The sequence below is a fragment of the Phaseolus vulgaris genome, chromosome 11 (assembly GCF_000499845.2).
Source record: "Phaseolus vulgaris cultivar G19833 chromosome 11, P. vulgaris v2.0, whole genome shotgun sequence".
Lineage (NCBI taxonomy): Eukaryota > Viridiplantae > Streptophyta > Magnoliopsida > Fabales > Fabaceae > Phaseolus > Phaseolus vulgaris.
Window position 1 is genome coordinate 47,866,637 of NC_023749.2, and position 22,326 is coordinate 47,888,962.

Below are 22,326 nucleotides of genomic sequence, written 5' to 3' on the forward strand. Positions count from 1 at the left end.
AACATAAGTTAAAAAGGTTAAAAATTGGGCTAGGAGACTGGAATAAAAAATTCTTTTGGTAATGTTCACAATGCAGTTCTTCTTAAGCAGGGTCTCCTCCTTAGTATTCAACAAACCTTAGAAACTGCTACTTTGTTTGATATTGACGGGCTTCTCTTTCAAGAAAAGATTGCTAAGGAGGAGTTAGATCATGCTCTTTACTATCAATATTTGTTTTGGAAAGAAAGGGCTAAGATGTTATGGTTTAAAGATGGGGATCAGAATACTGCTTTTTTCCATGTTGTGGTCAAGAGGAGAAATAATTTTATGGGATTCATCGTCTACGGATTGATAATGAGTTTATTAAGGATCAAATTTTGGACTTTTATAAAAATCTTTATGTTGAGTCTTTTGTAATGTTCCAAATACAAGTAATATGGATGATTTTAATCGTACTTATATTTTTTTACCTAGTTTCCTTTGAGGAGTATATGATGTTGATTAAATGTTCTAAGTTTTTGGAAATCAAGAATGTTGTTTTTAATCTTAATGATAATAGTGCTCCTGGTCTTGATGGTTTTGGTGGTGTTTTCTATCATTCTTGTTGGGAAATTATTGGGACAGATGTTGTTCAACAGTTTTTTAAACAAAACTGGGTTCTCCCTGAAATGAACAGTAATGTGATATCTTTTATTCCTGAGATTCAGGGTGTTGACTCTATTAAAGATTATAGGCCATTTATTGTTGCTAATTTCAAATTTAAAATTATTTCCAAGATATTGACAAATAGGCTTGCACTAGTGGCTACTAGAATCATTTCTCCTAATCAATATGGGTTTGTGCAGGGTAGACAAATTCAAGATTGTATTGGTATTACTTATGAAGCTATTAACATGCTTTCTAAAAAGGTTAGAGGAGGTAATGTGGCTTACAAAGTTATTATTAGTTTTGACATGTTTTGGTTTTCACCTCTTGTTTGTTGGTTGGATTATTACAATTCTCCGTTCAGCTTTCTATCAAAATAAATGGCAGTTTGGTAGGTTTTTTTTCCTTGTAGTAGAGGTGTTAGACAAGGTGATCCTTTGTCTCCTTTATTTTTTTTTGTCTTGCAGAGAAAGTTCTTAGTAGAGATATCTTTAAGCTTGTGAATGATTAGAAGATTCTACATATGGCTAGTCCGCAAGGTTATCTCATTCCCTCTCATATTTTTTATGTTGATGACATATTTGTTTTCTGTAGGGGGGATAATAAGTCTCTTAGAAATTTGAGTATTTTTCTTAAAACATATGGTGATTTTTCTTGTCAATATGTTAATAATTCTAAGAGTAGTTTTTTCACCATGGATATTTCTGCAAGATTTGTCACCAAAATTCAACGTATTCTTTCTTGTAGTCATGATTGTTTGCCTTTCACTTATTTAAGAGTGCATATATTTGTTGGTGCTCCTAAGTGTCGATTTCTTCAATCTTTGGCTAATAAAGTCAAATTGAAGCTAGCATCTTGAAAAGGTAAATCTCTTAGCATGATGGGTCAGATTTAGTTGGCCAATACGATGATTACTAGATTTCTAGTTTATAGCTTTAATATGTATAAATGCCTTGTTTCACTTTTTAAGCAAGTTGAGCAGTGGTGTCGAAATTTTATTTGTATTGTTGATATTTTGAAAAAAAAAGGCATAACTACCGTTAATTGAGCTCTTATTTGTTCTCCTCTTGAAAATGGAAGTTTGAATATTATTAATCTTCATGATGAAAATAATGTGTATCTTCTTAAGTTTGCTTGGAACTTTGCTTATGGCAACAAGCCTTGGTCTTTCTCCTTAAAGTTAGGGTTCTTAAATCAAAATACGAGTTTAGAATGGTTTATATATCCTCATCTCTTTGGCCTGAAATTAAGTAGTTTTATTCTACTATACTTGATTATACTTCTTGGACTTTTGGTGCAGGTACTTCTATTAATTTCTAGAATGATAAATGGTGTTCTACTACTTCTTTAGCAAATATTGCAAGGTTATCTGATGGTGCTAGAATTTCGGATACAGTCTCTCTGTTTTGGATTGATTGTGATTGGAATATTCCTTTGACTTTATAGCAAATGCCTCATTTTTTTAATCATATCATGGTTAGGGAGGAACAGGATATTCCTAATTGGATTCTATATGAGTTTGGTCGTTTCACTCTTAAATCAGCTTGGACTTTTTTCTCGGAACCAGGAGTTCCCTATGGTTGGGGCAAATTCATTTGGTCTTCATATATTCCTCCTTCAAAAACTCTAGTACTCTAGAAAGTTTTTCATGGGTGACTTCCTACATATCAACATATTCATAATAAAGGTTTGCATATATGTTCTATGTGTATGCTTTGTGAAAAATACGATAAATCTATTCAGCATTTATTTTTTGAATGTTCTAATGCTTTGCATATTTGGAGTTTCATTCGACAAATTTTCCTTACTTCTCATTTCTCTCATAAGGATGATCTTCTTTCTTTTATTAAGAGTGATGGTAGTTGTTTGATTAAATTGATTAAACTTGCTATGATAACTTTTTCTATTTGGATGATATGGCGTATGAGGAATTATGCTAGATTTCAGGATAAGATTGATGTTTCTAGGGCTATTTCGGTAAATAAAGATTTAACTTGTCTAGTGGGAAATTCGTCTAAAGCTTCAATGAAGAATGATATGTTGGATTTCAACGTGATTAAGTTTTTTGGTATTAATACTCGTACTGGTAAAGTTCTTTGTCCTCTTTTGGTTAGATGGGAGTTCCCTTGACCAAACTTAGTTAAAATTAACACTGATGGGGCTACTAGGAGATATCCTGGTCTTGCTACTTGTGGAGGTATTTTTCGTTGGAGTATGAGGGAGTTTATTGGTGCTTTCTTTGCGTTTCTTGAAGTTTAGATTGCTATGATTGTTGAGTTTTATGGAGTTATACATGCTATGGAGGAAGCTCAAAAGATGGGACTTACTAATGTTTGGCTTGAATGTGATTTTGCATTGGTTTGTGTTGTATGTATTGCTAGAACTAATATTCCATGGACTCTTCATAATCGCTGGAATACTTATCTTAATTACTCTCGGAAAATTAGGTTTAGGGTTACTTATATTTTCGTGAAGGGAATATGTGTGTTGATAAGTTGGCTAATTTAGGTTACTCATAGAGAATCATTTCATTAGTATAATAGGCTTCCATCTAGTCTGTTCTTAGAATTCTTTATGAATAGGTATAGTCTATCTATATATCGTTTTTGTTAACATGTGGGTTTTGGTCTAGTCCCCCTATATTTTTTTTGTATTTTCTTTCGTTTTCTTTTTTTAATAATATTTTTTTATGTGAGGGCAAATGATTGTTGTTACTTGAGGTGTCAGCTTAGTTGAGATGTCAAGTTGCATAATGATGCCTAACATGAAAATTTTTATATATAAAAAAAATTATTTACCACCGTAAAAATATCTTTAGATAGACAACGGTTTTAAAAATATCTTAAATGACAGTTTAAGAGTCGTAGTCCATGTAGACATTATAAGAATTTTTTTAAATAAAAACCAATTTCAAAGAGAAAAAATAATTAGTTACTATATTAACTAAATTAGATATTATTTTAGAAATTAAAAAAAAATTATTGCTATCTAAAGTATGTTCTAAATTTATAAACTAATTTCTAATTGATATCTAATTTCAAGGTTTTAACTACCAACTACTTTAGTTTCTAAAATTGCTAACTAAAACTTTGGTAGTTAATTAAATATCGATTAGTTAATTAGATTCTAAAATTAGTAGCTAAAACCAATTTTAAATTTGTTCTTGTAAAAATGTTTTAGACAACGGTTTTTAAAGATCTTAGACGACGATTTTAGAGTCATAGTTAGTGCACATGTTATTTATAGTTTTGAATTAGACGACGGTCACACAACTGTAGTTTATTAGACAATTATGGGAACAAGAAAAGAAAGTTAAGAAAATAAAGAAATGACCACCAAGTTTGATATTGATAAATTTTCGAAAGAAACAACTTTGGGATGTGAAAACTCAAGATGGGGGGGACAAAGCTTGTCGTAAAGGAACAAAGGTTGTGAGGAGCTCAAAAGCTTCAATGGTGACGCATAACAGCGATGCTGAGGAGAACACAAACAATAATTTCAAACTTGGGAACACACTCGTTCAACATTGAAAATGAAGAATTATCCATTAAGAAAGCCCAAAAAGTATGAAAAAACAACATAAAAAAATAATAAAGAAGACATATTACAAGGAATGAGAGCAACGACAACAAGGAAAATTTGTAGAAAAAACAACATGACAAGCGGAGAAGAAAGTGCGAAGACAAAAAGGCCTAAAGTGAAAAATTAAAAAGCATATAGACAACAATTATAACCTAATAACCATATAAACAACGGTTTTCTAAAAACCATAATCTATAATAGCAATTATAGGCGACAATTCTCCTTATTTGCAAATTCATATTTTCTTTTCAAGCTTGGTTAAGTTCTCATCAGTTTGATTAGCATTCAATTTAGTTGATGTGGATTATAATTTTTTTTATTAATATTAATAAGATTTATTTTATGATTTAAGTTGTTAACTTTTTTATTATTGTAAGTTATTATTTCTTGTTAAATATTAGTTAGAATTTTCTTAAATTGTTTCATTTTAAGAATGTGAAATTGTTAAATATTAGTTAGAGTTTTCTTAAATTGTTTCATTTTAAGAATGTGAAACAAATAAGTTTTATTATAATTAACATAAATACTTTTTTTTCCTTTCAATACTTCTTAGGATGTCTTTTCTAATGTTAATTGGAAAATTTTCATTGTTTTTTTTCGAATATAAATTGGAAAAACTCAGGAGTGAATTGATAAAAAAATATAGACAAAAAATCTTTTAGCGGTAAAAATAATTTTGATCACTAATAATTATAATCAAACTATAAACAATCTCGGTTAACGGTAATTGATTTTTTTTAAATATTAAATGAAAAACTATCATGAACTTTGACAGAAAAATAACATAGAAAGTAAACTAAAAAAATTATCAATAATGACATTTTTTAATCTTTAAAAATTTAAATAATTTTTTTAAATTTAGTGTTAATTGAAACACTTTATTTAAAATTAAATTCAAATTCAAATTCTTTATCCAAACTAAATATTTAAAAAATAAAACAATTCAAATTCAACCTATTTGAGTGTTATAAAAATCCTTAAGTTTTCTATCCAAAGATAAGGTTAAAATAATAATAATAAAAAAAAAAAATTATTTTTACAAAAATGAAAAGCTTTAATTTTTTCTGATTGATTAATACATTTCCCCTTAGGAGAAATAGGATTGAGCTCACTGATACCATTTGTTTGGACATGGTTTTGCCACTATAAATAGGTTCCTTAGTGAAGGCATAGATCTCCTAGAGTGGAGGGCTTCGGACTATCACTTTTTTTTTTATGTCAAAATCTGTTCATCTTATTTAGCAAAAGAGAATAAAACTTAATATGAATCTGGCTGGTGTGAGCCTTGTTGCTTGGATCATTATTTTTTTTTGTATGAAAATCTCTTACAAAATATAAGTTTTATTTGTAACCATTCTATTGCACATTTTAGAAGTACTATATAAGTTGCTTTGTATTTGGTTAATGGAAAATTTTCCCATTGGCACAAGTTTGCTCACCTTATCAAAGGGATCAATATGATGATTGGTAAGCCAAATTTGGATCTTAAACTGTGTTTGGATACTGTGAGAAGGTACAATCAATAAGTTGTTTTGTCTTCTCTACTTACAAATAGTTGAGTATTTGTTATTTTCAAATTAAACCAAACATATCAAAAAACAGAAAGCATATCATAAACTAAATAATGAAATGTCTCAGAGAGTGAACAAATGAGACTATTGGACACTTTAATTTATATATTAGAGGGTATATTATTTTCTAACAATTTTTTTACTAAAATTAAGAAATAATATGATTCTAAATCATTACCTAACTTTTTTTTGTTTTTGACAAAATCTTTGAAATTGTAAACAGATCAAAAGAAAAAGTGTTAAATTACTTTACAAATTGTTGGAGAATGCATGTTCTATGTGTTTAATCATGTCATCAATGAGTAGTTGCAGAGAAAAAATTGAATTACTCAGATTTAGGTACCATTAGAAAAGAAAAATAACACTTATTTTCAAAAGACTTTGTCTGATGCCAACAAGTACATGAATTACCATGACTAACTACTAAACTTTTCACAAAATCCATTTTTTCTCTAAATTTTAAACATAGCATAAGAAATCAACAAAACTGTGGCAGTAGAATGTTAAGTCAACATCATTTTATGTGTTTGAGCTATAAGCTGATCAAACGCAAGTAGAAGCAGTAGCAGAACAATAATTGCTGAAGTTCACTCAGTAGCAGATTTAAAATATAGCAGACAACAAATATTAAAATACAATAAACAAGACTTAGATCCTTAAGATTAAAATGCAACAAATTACAAAATACTAACAATATTTTTAAATTACTGCACACAAGACAAGCAAATTTTTGCATAAAAATTAATTTCTACAGACAAGTATTTTCATACAGCAAAAATACTACAGCAACTAGCATTTTGTAAAGGAAAAATAAATTGCTGTATATACACTGTTTTCAAAAAATCTACATATAACAACAGTTAAATAAATTCATGCATTATAAAATTATACATTCACCAATTCTAAAATCATTTTGTTCAAGCATTCTTGAAGCATAAGTCCCACATTTCTTACAACTCTGACAAGAACAGGAGAGCAGAATATAAAAACAGAATACTTAGACAGTACAAAGCATACCTTTCTCGGCCTTTTGGCTAAGATCAAGTGTAGTATCTGTTCTTATCAGTTTAATATCTGATATGTGAACCATTGGTTCACACGATATTAAATTTATTTTTTAAGGGAGAGGCCAATTACAGTAGCTTGCTACTGAGGCTTTTGGAGCATTGTCTTTGCTTTGCACTACAGCAAAAGACTAGTGCATCCCACCAAGATCAGTTCAAATTTTTATAATCTTAAATTTTTATTTTTGAGTTTGAGTGTCTCTTATTCTGTTTTTCTGAGTGGCTCTTACATAGATCCTTTTTTTGGCTCTCTTGTTTATTTTGCTAATTGTTTAGGAGAAAGTAATTTGCACAAAGAATCAGAGTCTTGATTTTAGGAGAAATGTACCAATTCTATGGAGTGTTTGTATTGCATATATATATCTATGTAGAATATTTGGCATGGTGCATGAATATTGAAAGTTCCATATATTGCATATATATCTATGTAGAATGTTTTGCATGGTGCATGAATATTGAAAGTTTGAATTGCATATAAGGATGTCATTCTGTCCTACATGGAAATATATCTGTCCCTAATTCTTTAATTGTATTAGAAGAATTCATCTTATAATGAAATGAAATGGCAATAGAAAAAACCTTTTTTTTTAATACTAGAAAGTTTGTATTGGAAAGTTGATATTATGAATCGTATCGTGAATCGTAAGATTCATAAATATTACAAAATTTAATTTATATTTAAATATATAGGATATGTATACATGCAAGATACAATAAATTATATATATACTACACAATTTCACCAAAACAACCTCTAAAAAAATAATGTGGTGCATACATGTTATTAAACAAATTCTGTCTATCTTCTTTTATTTACTAATTTTTTAAAATCCACACTGATTCACACAATACAGAATCGTTTCGCGATTCAGCGATTCTTCGTGCGAATCGCACGATACAACTAAGATTCAGAAACGAAAAAGATTCATCAAAAGATTCGTATCGTGAGAGGGTGAAACTGTATCGTTTCGTACAATACGTATCGTGAATCGTAAGATACTAACTACTATGACAGAGAATGCTAATATTTTAACAGTTTCAAACATTTAATCACTTTGTACTAGATCTTAAAGCACAAATTAGGATATTTTGTCTTCCCCAAATTCATCCAAATACTCTATATTTCATACAAATGAAAGAAAGGACATATTAGGATATGTAGCATAGTGTACTTTGGTGTATTTGGATGAATTTGGATGCTAAAGGACATATTACACTTTGCTAGTCATCCAAATATCTCCAGTCATGTAGCACATTGGTGTTGTTATGCCTTTTATAAAGGATCATTAATTTAGAGAGGTTAAGGAGCAAGAACTTGATTAGGATATGTAATAGACTTGCAAAAGATTTTTGTTTGGCTTCAATGGTTATTAAGGTTAGATTTTAAATCTTTATGCATAAATCCCTGACTTCACAAAATCCAACTATAGTTCAGGTAATAAACAAAAGATGCCAATCTACCATAAAAAAATGTTTACCATTGATTACTTTCAATGAGTAGAATCAAATGATTGACTGATTTCTACTCATGCATACATAAAAAGCATTCAGTAAGTCCCTTGCTAAAAGAAACTCTAGTAACTTGCATTCATTATATTACATGATTTTCTACTTCGGTAAGAAACAATGTTAAGCTGCAACACAATTAAAAGACTGATACATAGTAAGCAACTGACTCAGTTTTGGTTGATCTGAAGTAAAACTCAATTGTTATCTATAAGCAATGTGGTTCTCCTAGACGCAATATTAAGCAATGTTGTAATATTGAATATCTACCAGATCGACCAAATGTGTGTTTGTCCCAATATTATAGGAGTTCACTGTTCTATTTTTATACTATCTTTGTTATTATAACAAGGGTATCTCTCCATAACATATATCAAGAGACATGGCATGGCATATTTTGTTTTGTAATTACAGCATCAATCAAGCTATCACCGGCATGAATCAAATAAAACAGATAAATGATTATATGTTAATACAATTACTCACAGAACTATGGCACCCAAATAATATCAGATCCATCTACAGTCCTACTGCAAACACTACTTCTACAGCAATACAAAATACGTTTAAAACTGAGCTTCAAAGGGAGAGAAGAAAAGAAAACCTTCAATGAGAAACCATCCCTTCAATCGGATCTTCTGTCAAGCCTCCTCAACCAAACTCACTAGCAAAGTGTCGCTTCACACTCATTGATGAGCAAATTGCCAATACACAGTATACTTTCAGCCTTCCAGACACTGCTTAGGATTTTGAAGACTCGGCCAAAATCTTGAGTTCTTGATTTCTTATCAGGGGGCTGAAATTTAAATAACAAAATTTTCTTCATACCCTTTGACCACTTCTGACATCTAACCTATTTTTGTTATTTTAAACATTTTATCCACAGCTTACACTCTAGGATGCACCGGTGCCGAAAAAATGCTGTGTGCAGCTTGAGTGTTCCCTAAGTACTTCTATCAAGGATCGGTTTAGAAGCACTTATTGGTGACTGGTGAAGTCCATCAAGTATGGTGGCTCGTGATGGTGAATTCTCATAACTTGTTATGTTAGTGATGAAGCTGCTCACATCCTCAAAATTCCAATCAGTCAGGTATCCAGGCTTTGTAGTGACACTACTCACTTCCATGTCTCCTGAAAGCATTGCCACAACACGTGACATTGATGGTCGTAATATTGGTGATGCTTGAGTGCATAAAAGCACTATTCCTACTATGCGTTTTACTTCTTCCTCATCGAATTCTATCAGTCTAGGATCCACCAGATCGCTTATGCAGTTGCTCTCATGAAGTTCCCATGCCTAAAAACAAAACATTAACCAAAAAGCTCAAATGACAACAATGTTTTGTTGTATCAAACAATTTAATAAACCAAGAAGATACAACTACTTAAAACTAGTTTTTTATATAGAAATTTTACCATATAATTAGTATAAGAAGAGAACATGCATACCCATTCCAGAAGATACACCTTCTCTTCTTCCATATTTGAATAAGAATTTGGTCTTCCACTGACTAACTCTAGAGCCATAACACCAAAGGAAAACACATCTGCTTTCTCTGTAAGGTGTCCACGCATGGCATACTCGGGTGCAAGATATCCACTTCATCACAAGAATTTAAGTGTATATATCAATATTTTATATAAATGGGATACAGAAAAAAAGATATGAAAGATGATGAAGACTCACATTGTCCCAGCCACACGAGTGCTCATATGGGTCATTTTATCATCATACAATTTGGCCAACCCAAAATCTGATATTTTTGGGATAAGCTCATCGTCAAGTAAAATGTTACTAGCCTTCACATCACGATGTATGATTCGGAGACGTGATTCTTCATGTAAATAAGTTAAACCTCTAGCAACACCCATGCAAATATCATAGCGTGTGGACCAATTAAGTGTTAAACGATTTCCTGCCCAAACAAAACCTTTGTTATTTGTGAAAATGAAAATGAGAACATAAAACTTGTGAATTTCTTATACCGAATAATGCTTGATCAAGACTCTTATTTGCTAGATACTCATAAACAAGAAGTTTTTCTCTCCCTTTAATGCAACACCCATATAGTTTGACTAGATTACGATGTTGCACAGCTGATATGGTAGCAATCTCAGTCACAAATTGACTCTTCCCTTGATTGGATCCTACTGATAGTCGTTTCACAGCAATAGCTCTTCCATCATTTAGTGTCCCCTACAAGAACAAATAGTTCCAACAAAATTATTACATTAAACAAGCTAAAATTCCAAATATCAATATATAAAATTTTCTTCACAACTGTATAAGTGTTTCAAAGCATAACAAGACTTGTTTCAACCTCTTGAAGTAATTAGGAAGCACAAAAAGTTTATGGTTTACAAAAGCATTCTCACCTCAAATGATCATGGTTCCACCATTGACTAGTTTCCACTAGTATGATTTAAACTGGTATCTATTATAACCTTTTGAGGAGAACACCATTATCTTTAAGTATGGGAGCTCATATTACCTTATGAACAGATCCAAAACCTCCCTCGCCAAGTTTGTTTTCGAGACTGAAGTCATTTGTAGCGTTCTTTAACTCAGAATAGCTAAAAGTGTATGGCTTTGTATCAATTCCTAGAAGCTCTGGAAAATCATATTATGAACAAGGTTAAGGTTGAATAAGAAAACAAAAACAGTAAATGCTCGATTTTCTTGTTATTCAAGTTTAAAAGCAGCTTTTCTAGAATGTTTTGATTTTCTTTTCTCAGCTAAAAGAAATATATCATGAGACAAAGTGTGGTACAAGAAGATATTATATATACAAGGACACACAACAACTGAATATGTACAATAACAAAGACGTAATGTATTTATGCATGAATTGCAAACATATATGAACAACATAGTTTACTCATGTAGTTGGGACAATGTTAATCTTCATCGGGTACAAATGCATGAACAACATAGTTTTCTCATGTTTCCAATGATATAATTTTATTTTTTGTAGATACTGCAGATAAGAAATGGGGGTAAATGTGAAACCAGCTTTTGTCACTCTATTGGTAATCCAAGCCCATGCTCACAACTGAGCCATAATGAAAATCTTTTCTACATCAGAGTTATATATACAATTTATAAAAGGAACTTCATTTCTCTGAAATCATAAGGACCATACTACTGTTATCTACATTAGTTCCCAAACCTTGTTAGCTTTCATATCCAGGTATCCACTTCATCTTGTTTTGGTATGCTTTGGTTAATTTCTAGCATTGAATGATTTAATAGTAGTTTTTCCCATTGGAACCACACCTTTCTCCATTCCCATTGCATCATATACCACTAGATCTTAAAATATATTGTTTGACATTCAATAGATTTAAACATATAGTCTAGAAGAACATTTATGATAAGCAAAAACTATTCTAGTAGTTAGAGAGAAATATTATACAAATACCTTCATCATCATTTTGGTGTTTTCTTCTATAAATGATATATAAAAACACAAAAACTGATAGAAAGCTTATAACTCCAGCAACAACAATTCCAACAATAAGACCAGTACTGCCCTTTTTACTGCTCGTAGGTCCAGTGTTGACATTATCTGGAAAATCTACAATAAAGACACACAATATCAAAATAAAAAATAAAAATCTTGAATATTTAGGTTAGAAGAGAATATATATGATGAGAAGTTAGTAATTTAAACCAGTTTTATTCTCTTTGCTGTTCGGAGGTTCGTTACTGACTGTAGGTGTGAAATCTGTACAACATACACATTCTATCAAGTTCAAAGAAACAATTCCCTTTTAATATTTAACAAACAAGAGATTATACATCACGAAAGGTTTCTAAATAAACATTTGAACTGCCACATTTTTTTCAGTCTTACCTGCGATAACAAGAATGGCTTGAATCAAGGGCCCATAAGTGCCTTGAACTGGTATGCAGCATGTCCCTTTTCCAGCCCAAAAGAGATGGATCTCAAGATAATTTTGGAGAACTTCAGACCTAAATTTCTTTATTATACCATTGTAGGAACCCCCAGCTTCCTTTAGTATGTCAAAATCCTTACGAACAAGTGTCCCCTGGAATATTCAAATGGAAAGAAAACAGAAGGTAGAATAAAAGACAGCAAACGAGAGTGTCAACATTTTTTGTGTGCTAAAAAATGACACCGCATCGATTCAAACTACTTAACAACAAAAACAACTTGGTTACATGAATTTGACTTGGACAACAAACAAGATATGCATATATATATATATATATATATATATATATATATATATATATATATATATATATATTCCCTTCTCTACTATATATACCCATCAAATATAGAATAATACGTCATAAACTCTTTAGCCTTGTTTCGTGACCAGATATTTAAGATAAAATAAAATAATTATCTTATATCATTGTAATCAATTTGTTTGCTGAATTGATACAATATGATTCTTTTATCCTCGAATAATGTATTTCTTATTTAGAAGGAATTGAGTTAGAAAGTAATTGAATAAGATAGTCAACATTCTTTCTACTCTCATGTTACTTTAGCCTTTATTTACAACTATCATCGTCACTATCACTGTTGTTATCAATGTTCTTGTTATCATCGCCATTATTTTTACTACTGTTAAGGATGATCAACACTTTCACAATATTTGTTGTTGTAGCTTCCTTATTATACATATTGTCTCTGATAAAATCATCTTTGTCACAACAACCACCATCACGACATAATTGTTATACCAACTACCACCACTTTCATCATTTTTGTCAAAACCTTTACCATCACTTCTATTATTGTCACATCATTATCATTTTCTCATCGCTATCACTATGTCATCATAATAACTACAAGTATCATGTCCTCACTTATGTTGTTGTCATCATTACCTTCAATCTCACTGTTATAGCAACCTTTACTACTTTCCCATGGTTGTCACCACTCTCACCATCATCACTATTATCTCTACTACTCTCGTTACAATCATGACCATCATTTTTCAATGCCAAAAGCTTGTCTACTAAGAGTGTATTTGCTTCGGGAGTGTGAAAACTTTTGTATTCTTGATTTTGTGAAGTAACCACCTGAGAAAGGAGGTGTTTTTGTTTATCCTCTTAAAGAGTTATTCCTTGAGAACATATTAACTTATTGTAACCAAAAGTGACAATTGGAAACACTTGAGTTCTTAATTAGAGTGAAATTTTGAAGGAATAATGGTTTGTGTACCTTTAAAAATCAAGAGTGATTACACTCGTTTAAATAGTTACTTAAAGGGAAATTGAATATAGCTGAAAAGTTTAGGGTGAATTAGTATAAACTTGTAGGGGTATTTTTTCTCACTCAACAATCTTTGTTAGAAGATCTAGTGTTTATATAAACAAAATTGTATCCACTATTCAACCACCCTCTTATGTACATTCCGTTAGTACATCAATAAATCAAAAAGAGAAGTTTAGTAAGATTATTGTGCTCTTATGAAGGATGGTATAAGAGCTTGATTGGATAGTTAATGTATTTATTACAACAAAGGTGAATATATCTAAATATTCTTCTTGTTGATAACATAAGAAGTGTTAAAGATATTATTTAAGTGTAGGTTTTAGAATTTTCTCATGACACAAAAATAAGAGGCTGTAGTTCAATTCAATCTACTGCTAACAATTATCTCAGTTATCTCAGATTTCAGCAATCTTGGCGCAACACATTAGTTTTACCTATTCTATTTGAAAGGTTATAAATTATACTGTTGCTATACTGAATAAAACAGATTCCTCCTATCATATATTTTCTTTCATAAAACCGACTATAATAAGTCTCTAAGTATATTGTTGCACCTTTATTGTGTTTTCCAAGTACCTGGATATAGACATCAAAGACTCGCCTCTCTAGGCTCTTCCATGTAGTATCACTCGAAATAGCTATTTCTGAAAATGAAAGGGTGATGTTGTAAAAGCCATTTTCCAACCCCAAACCATAATATCTTAATGATGAAGAAGATTGTCGTGCTGTTTGGAGGATCTCCGAGAGCACAACGCTTTTGTAGTTGGGTTGATTGCTCCCAGTATAAAGTCCAACATTACTAACAGCCCATCTTTTTGCTTCTGTAACAAAGTATGTAGCAGGACCAAGTGTAGCATTGTCCGCCTCATACACATTTCCTTCTGTCGATAAAATTTGGGGACCACCACACTTGATTGCAAAGTTAGAATCTGCATAAAATCATAGATCAAACCAATCAATATTTTCAAATTAGTTTTAAGTAACAAAATTGAATTTAGGTAAAGCCTTCTATTTCTTTTACATGTATTAAAAGAGGAAAGGAGAGTATCCGACAATGTCGTGGAATAGCTCAAACAAACTTACTTCAAATTGTCTATCACACGGACGATAAAAAATAATAAAAAAACCAACAAAAGAAACAACTAGGAAGTAAATGAAGGAAGGACAAGGAAGTATTAAATAATATGGTTCAATTGAAGTTCTAATGAACTTTCAATATACGTTTATATAATTCATTATCAAACAATATCTGTGTGAACTCTAGGTTAACTAATAGTTTTCTATTATATAATTGAGAAACAACTCTTAGTTGACAAAACTACTAATACAGGATCCTATTTATACAAAATAACTATCATAACTAACTTCCACGTCTAAATTAACAAAGAATGCATCAAAATGCTTTCACTACTGAGCTTGAAACGTTAGTTAGGCAGACTCTTCAGATTATACAAGATCAAGAGGAAGTTAAGGTATGATGCTGGAAGATGGTCCAATGTCATCAAATGCTCTTATACACGTTGTTGAAGACAAATTCATTGGTCAAGACAAACACATTTGAACCATCAAATGATCTCGAACCATCAGAGAATCTAGAGTAGTCAAACAGTCTAAGAAACTTAAAAAGATTTTTACTAAACTAATCCTCACAAATATCCACCTTGGTTCAACACATAACATCCGAGCGAGAAGAATTGTCTACCATTAAGCCCAATATAGACTTAATCACCAATCAATTGGATCAAATCTAGTTGGATATAACACATCGACTAGAGATAATATCAATTTATAGTATATAAGTGGGGGAAATCCTTCCTTATCTTACAAGTCAATTTTGTAAGATTGAATTAGGCTTAAAGTTCACTTCTTAATATGATATTAGAATCTATTCTAGCAAGGTTTGATGAACTTATTATGCCACCCTCTATCAGGCACCTATCGAACCACTCACAATATCTAAACCCATGCACAAGATGTACATGACTCGTCATGAGGGGTATGTGTTGGAGATCCCGCATCGACTAGGGATATGACTAATTTACACTATAACTGGGGACAATCCTCACCTTACAAGTTGATTTTCTAAGGATGAATCGACATAAACTCACTTCCTCATCGAAAGCAAAACGGGTCCAATATAACTAAAGCAAAATTTCCAATGACTCAAGGAATATGTGAGCTATTATAGCTAAAAAGTAAACAGAATTCCATACTAGATATCATAGATACATATAGAATTATGTGGAAAACCGTATTCGATGAAAGTCGTATGTACGGCTTGGAGGGAGAAATTATACGGGAATACTTGAAGAAAAAATGGGATTGACATATGAAGCTATATATTGTGACAACAAATATGCAATTAGCACAACTCATAATCTAATACAAAATGATAGAACTAAACATATTGAAATGTAGAAACATTTCACTAAAAAGATGCTTGACAACAACATGATTTTCACACCATATGTTTCTTCACAAGGAAAACTTGTAGGTATAATTACCAAGGACCTAAACAACAATAATTTTGAAAGAACTATATCTAAGTTGGGAATATTTATTCACCAACTTGGGGAGTGTTCAGTTATTTTTGGAAACTTCCAATGTTTATTTTATTGGTTTTAATTCTGTCATATAAGTTTTATTTCCAATATTTATTGGGGCTTCAGTTATGTATATTTTTTATATTTATTTCATATTATAAATCCTATAATTTGAGTTATTGTTTTATTAAAAGTAAGGGCGGTAGGATTCCAAGATTATATTGCTCATTTATATATATATATATATATATATATATATATATATATATATATTCAATGTATGTAATGAGAAATAATAAGCGAGAAACATTCTCCTTTATTCTCTTTTATTTTTGAGATGGTATCAAAGATTTACACAATTCCGGCCTGCATTGCTGCATTTTTTTTTTGTCCTGATTCATGGGTGTATAAAAGAGTAAGGTTTTTCCATAATAATAAGGAAAAACCAACAAGTATGTGTTTGTTGACATATTCTAGTGAGTTACCATTTTTTTGTGAATTTAATGCTCAAATACACCTTTTACCAATCATTGGATTTTAGACTCTAGAGTCGGTGATCACATGACACCATTCCTTGAATTCTTTTTCACATTTTCCCATGTCCTAATAACAACAAATATCTCCGCAGGAGATGAAAACGTGATAATTACAGTTGGTCAAGGAGTATCCAAGTAAACCCAATCATATTCCTAAAAAATGTCCTTCATGATCCTAGATTGTCCACAAATATAAAATTCATTCAAAAACTTACCAAAAATCTCTCTTTTAATTGAATTTTTTATATATTGCAAGGCAAGGAATCAAATAGGAGGATTGAACATGCTAGAGAGTGGAATGATTTTCCTACATGAAAGACTTGAACTAGTTTATTAAGAGTCACTCTTTAATGACCGAATCCTTAATACACAACCATGAAATTTTCATTTATATCATTGTCCTCCCTGACATAACTCATTTTGTGTTAAAAAACTTTTGTTTCTTTCTTTGTTTGAGTATTTTGAATTTAAATATGCAAAATCTTCATTGTGAGATTTGTGAATTGGGAAAAACATGAACAAGTTCCATTTCCTCCTACTTTTAATAAAATAAGTTCTAATTTGTTTTATCTAGTTCATCCTGATGTGTGAGGTTCCTCTAATATTGCAAATATTTTAGGAGTTAAATGTTTTATTAATTTTTATTGGTGTACAAGAGTAACATGATTTTTTCTCCTTAAAAACAAATATGAGGTTAGTTATGTCATTATGCAATTTGTGTCACTGAAATCAAAATTTGGGGTGGTTATAAGAAATTTAAGTTGAATAATTCTAAGGATTATTTTAATAGTATATTAGACTCTTTTTGTTTCAAAATAAAAGGACAAATCATGAATCTTGTTGTGTTTATACACCCAACAAAAAGGAGTTGTTGAGAAAAAAATAAAAAAAAATAATGTTCAACATATTTTAGAACAAACGAAAGCAATCCTCTTTTAAAATAATGTTCCAAAAAGATTTTGGGGGAATACTTGGATGTTGGTCACTCTACCACCTAGTAAAAAACATGTTGGATCCAAGTGTGTTTATACAATAAATTATAAGACTAATGGAACTATTGAAAGGTATAAGGCTAGGTTTGTAGCAAAAGGATTCAATCGAACATAGGGAGTGGATTAATTGGAGACTTTTGCCCAGTTGGAAAATGAACTTGATCAGATTTATTTTATCCTTGGCACCAAACCGTGATTGGAATTTGCAGCAATTTGATGTAAAAATTAATTTCTACATGAGGATCTTGAAGAAACATACATAGAGGTACCACCTGCATGTATAAGGAAAATTGAGACAAAAACAGGATGCAAACTAAGGAAGACGTCTTAGGGGCTGAAATAGTCACCTAGAGCATGGTGTGGTTATTGGTAAAGAAATGTATCAAAGGCTTATCTATTTATCTCATACTAAACCTGGCATATATTTTGTTGTGAGTGTAGTAAGTTAGTTTATGCATCAACCAAAGAAAGCATATTTACAAGTTGTTCTTAGGATTGTCCAGTATTTGAAAGGAACACCAAGAAGAGAAATTTTGTTCAAAAGAAACGGGAATCTCAATCTTGAAACATATACTGATGTTGACTATGCAGGTTCAGTTGTTGATGGAAGATTAACTACTGGTTATTACACTTCCTTGGTAGAAACTTAGTAACTTGGAAAAGTAAAAAGAAAAGTGTTGTATAGCCAGGTCTAGTGCTGAAGTAGAACTGCGAGCAATAGCAAAAGGGATATGTGAGCTATTGTGGCTAGAAATTATACTGAAAGACTTAAAGATTAAATGTGATGGACCTATGAAACTAAATTGTGACAACAAATATGTAATTAGCATAGCTCATAACCCAGTACAACATGAAAAAACTAAACATATTGAAATGGTCATACATTTTATTAAAGAGAAGCTTAACAACGACATGATTTGAACACTATGTTTCTTCTCAAGGACAACTTGCATATATACTTACCAAGGGACGCTGAACAACAATAATTTTGAAAGAATTATATCCAAGTTGGGAATGGAAAACACTTATTCACCAGTTTAAAGGTGAGTGTTGAGTTATTTTAGGAAACTTTCGATATTTATTTTATTGGTTTTAATTTTATCATATTAGTTTTAATTTTGGTATTTATTGGGGCTTCAATTCTATCTATGTTATCTTAATTTCAGATTATAAATCTCATAATTTGAGGGATATTGTTTTATTAAGATTAAGAGCGATAGGATTACAAGATTATCTTTCCCATTATGTATATATATTCATTGTATGTAAGGAGAAATAATAAGTGAGAATCATTCTATTTTATTCTCTTTATTTCTTGAGAAATCCAAGTAATGAAAGAACTTTATGCATGATAAAACCTTTGTAATCCTATTAGAGGAACTATGATCTATTGAGACCTCTATTACCTTTACAAATCCTCGAGCAATCTCCTCTCATACAAAATATAGCTTGATGTCAATATGTTTTGTTCTTTCATCGTAGACTTGGTTCTTTGATAACTATATAACACTGATTTTGTCACAATAGACCGCTGAGCCATAAGGTTTCCTTCACTACTTTAGATGGAAATATACTTTGCTTTAATGTTGAAAAGGTTACTACCTTCTGTAGATTGACCTTCCAACTTATTACAATAACATATCCAATAAACACATAACATGTGAGAGATTTTTTGGTGTCTAAATACCCAAAATTTCTGGCATGTTGTCTAACTCCACAATATACTAAAAATCTTCCAAGAGCTTGATAGTGAGCTCACCTAAGATTTGACATGAACTTGTTAACAACACTCACAACAGAGGCTATGTCGATCGAATGCAAACCATCATGTCCATCAGAGAACCAATAATATTTGCATATGGAATACCATCTATATAATTTTGTTCCTCCACTGTCTCAAGAGATTGTTCATCAGTTAGCTTATACTGAGAACCAAGTAATGTAGACACATCTTTCAAGTTTTTCATTCCAAACATGTCAAGAATTTTTCAGAGGTAGATCTTTTGAGACACTCACAGATACTTCAAATAATGTTTTTTTATGATCTTAATTCCTAAAATCTTCCAAGTAACTAAAAAATCCTTCATATCAAATTCGTTATTCAACTTAGCCTTAATCTTTTCAACCTCAAGCTTCCTATTGCTAGGTATCAAAATGTCATCAGTACACATAAATAATACTATAAAGTGATCTTTTATAAGAAACTTGACGTAGATACAAGTATTCTTCTTGCTACGTTCAAAACCAACACTTGCAATAAACTCATATAATCACTTCTTCCTTTGCATTTTTGTCTCTTACCTCAAACCCTTTAGGCTACTTCATGTAGATGGTCTCTTCTAAGTCTCCATATAGAAGTTTAGTCTTAACGCCCATCTATTTCATCTTAAGGTTAAGCTTACCAGTAATGGCTTACAACATTCGTATTGATTTGTAGTTTATGAAAGGAGAGAAAACATCATTATAATGAACGCCTTCTCTTAGATTAAAACCTCTAGCGATCAATCTTACCTTGAATTTTCATTTATCAATTCTTGGATTACCATCTTTATGTTTGAAAATCTATTTACAACTAACCAACCTCGAACTTTCATGTCTACAAGCAAGAATCTAGGTATTGTTCAGATGAAACAAAATCATCTCATTTATGTCATCTAACCATTAAGTCTTTTTCTTACTTTCTAATGTAGAGGATACACTAAAAATTTCATCTTCTAACTCCTCACTAGGAGTTATTGAGGAGTACGCAATAAGCTCTACATATCCATACCTCTATGGAGCTCTAATTGTCCTCCTTGCTTTATATCTAGCAAGTTTGTAATCATAGAAATGTTTGTCTTCATCAGACACAATAGAGTGTTTGTCTTCATCAAACACACTAGAGCGACCATCCTCATCGCAAGCTTCTTGTTTATCAAACTCCATCTAAATGTTTTCCTTCTCACCATCACAATTACTCTCAAGCTCACATTTTGAAACTATATTGGCTTATGAATCATCTCAGTTTCATTGAAGATGACGTTCCAACTGATGATACGCTTCTTGAATCTTTGCTCAAGACACCATAAATGATATCCTTGCGCACCTTCTAGATAGCCTAGAAACATGCATTTTTCCTTGCCTTATGTGAGTAAATGGAACCAAATATTTGTATTTTTCCAAGGTTGGCCGATTGTCTTGACTAAATTTCCTCAGGGTCTTCATATCAAGCACTATTTAGGGACATCTATTGGTTAGGTAGACAGTACTAGTAGCTTCAGCCCAAAAGCCTTTGGAACTAACATTTAGCAATATGGATCTCACTCATTTCAGAATGGTCCTATCCAATGTCTCTACTAGGGAATTATGTCAAGGAGTCCCTGCAACTGTTGAGTGCCTTGCTATGTCACTCTCCTAGGTGTTAAATTTTTTGAACATGATTAAAGACAATCATCAATTCTAAACCTCTTCACTGTCTTATCGCCTTGGTCTCCACTAGATGCTTACCACTCTTAAAATTATCAAAGACTTTGTCCTTGACCTTCTGAGGATAGACTCATAACTTTCTTAAGTAATCTTTAACAATTGATAGGAAGTATCTAGCTCCACAATGTGATGGAGCTGAAGATGGTCCTTATAGATCAACATGAATGTAATCAAGGGTTCCTTTTGTCCTATGCTATTCTATATTAAAACAAATTTTGCAGGTTTTACATTGGACACAATGTTTATAGAATCGTAGTAGTTTAATTTTCCTGCTTCTTCAAATCAACTAAGCCTTTCTCACTTACATAATTTAACCTCCTATGTCATATCTCGATCTTAAACAATACCATCTTCTCAACAGTAGACACTGACCCATATTTAAGACACCTTCCAAGGCATACAAGTTATTCTTCCTCACACCCTTCATCACTATCATGGATCTTCTCAACACCTTCAACACTCCCCTCTCACCTTTAAATACATCCCTCATTTTCTAGTTCAACAAGGGATATAAATTTAAGTTTAAAACTAGGTACAAGCCTAACTTCTTCATGTAACACCTCCGTTCCAATATGTAGACAAAACTTGACGTTCCAACCCAATTATCTTATAGGACTTGTTATCGCTAAGGAGAACTGAACCTCATTCAAGTTTTGTAAATTCTTATAACCATAAACAGTTAGGTTTCATAAGTTATGAGCAACCTGAGTCCATTATCCATTCACAATCATTAGTACTGCTTCACACTGTGAGGACCTTTGATGATTCATAATCGTCTTCCACTAGAGTTGCTTCATCCGACATGGACAATCTATCTTAACCAAATTGTCTATCAGACCCAAACACTCTACTAATGCTTTTGGCTTTTTTAGTCTTTGTGGATAGAACTTTCTAGTTTGACCATCCTTCTTACAATGTTAACATCTAATAAACAATGCAACTCCCCCTTCATGAGTATTTGACTTTGACCTCCTTCTAACTCTTCCCTTATCCTAGTAGACAATCTTTTCCTTGCTATAAGGTCATCTCTACATTGGATGCTTTCAAGTCAAACTTGTCATTCAACTTTTTCGAGCTTAGTGCAACTCGAACCTCCTAAAGAGAGAGAGTATTTATTATGCACAATAGGATTTCCTTGAGATGATCATGCATCTTAGGCAAAAAAGAAAAAGAAAAAAAAAACAA

The 22,326-nt window shown here is 31.4% G+C and overlaps 1 protein-coding gene and 1 non-coding gene across 4 annotated transcripts in view; one reads left to right on the plus strand and one right to left on the minus strand.

Moving 5' to 3' along the window:
- The first annotated feature begins 6,790 nt into the window (after positions 1–6,790).
- Positions 6,791–6,986, plus strand: LOC137811976 (U2 spliceosomal RNA). The gene has a single exon (XR_011081210.1). It is a non-coding gene; the product is annotated as a U2 spliceosomal RNA (small nuclear RNA).
- Positions 6,987–8,784: 1,798 nt separating this feature from the next.
- LOC137825778 (probable LRR receptor-like serine/threonine-protein kinase At1g56140) overlaps positions 8,785–22,326 on the minus strand; it is a 50,500-nt gene continuing 36,958 nt past the window's right edge. For 2 of the 3 annotated variants that reach the window (XM_068631561.1, XM_068631574.1), the window contains 9 exons: positions 14,182–14,534; positions 12,205–12,400; positions 12,022–12,075; positions 11,770–11,925; positions 10,840–10,958; positions 10,334–10,544; positions 10,035–10,263; positions 9,797–9,947; positions 8,785–9,644 (listed from right to left, as the gene is read on the minus strand). In XM_068631561.1, the coding sequence (XP_068487662.1) occupies positions 9,291–9,644; positions 9,797–9,947; positions 10,035–10,263; positions 10,334–10,544; positions 10,840–10,958; positions 11,770–11,925; positions 12,022–12,075; positions 12,205–12,400; positions 14,182–14,534 (1,823 nt within the window). In that variant the 3' untranslated portion in view covers positions 8,785–9,290. The remainder of the gene's footprint in view (positions 9,645–9,796; positions 9,948–10,034; positions 10,264–10,333; positions 10,545–10,839; positions 10,959–11,769; positions 11,926–12,021; positions 12,076–12,204; positions 12,401–14,181; positions 14,535–22,326) is intronic. The other variant, XR_011083348.1, reaches the window with a different exon arrangement.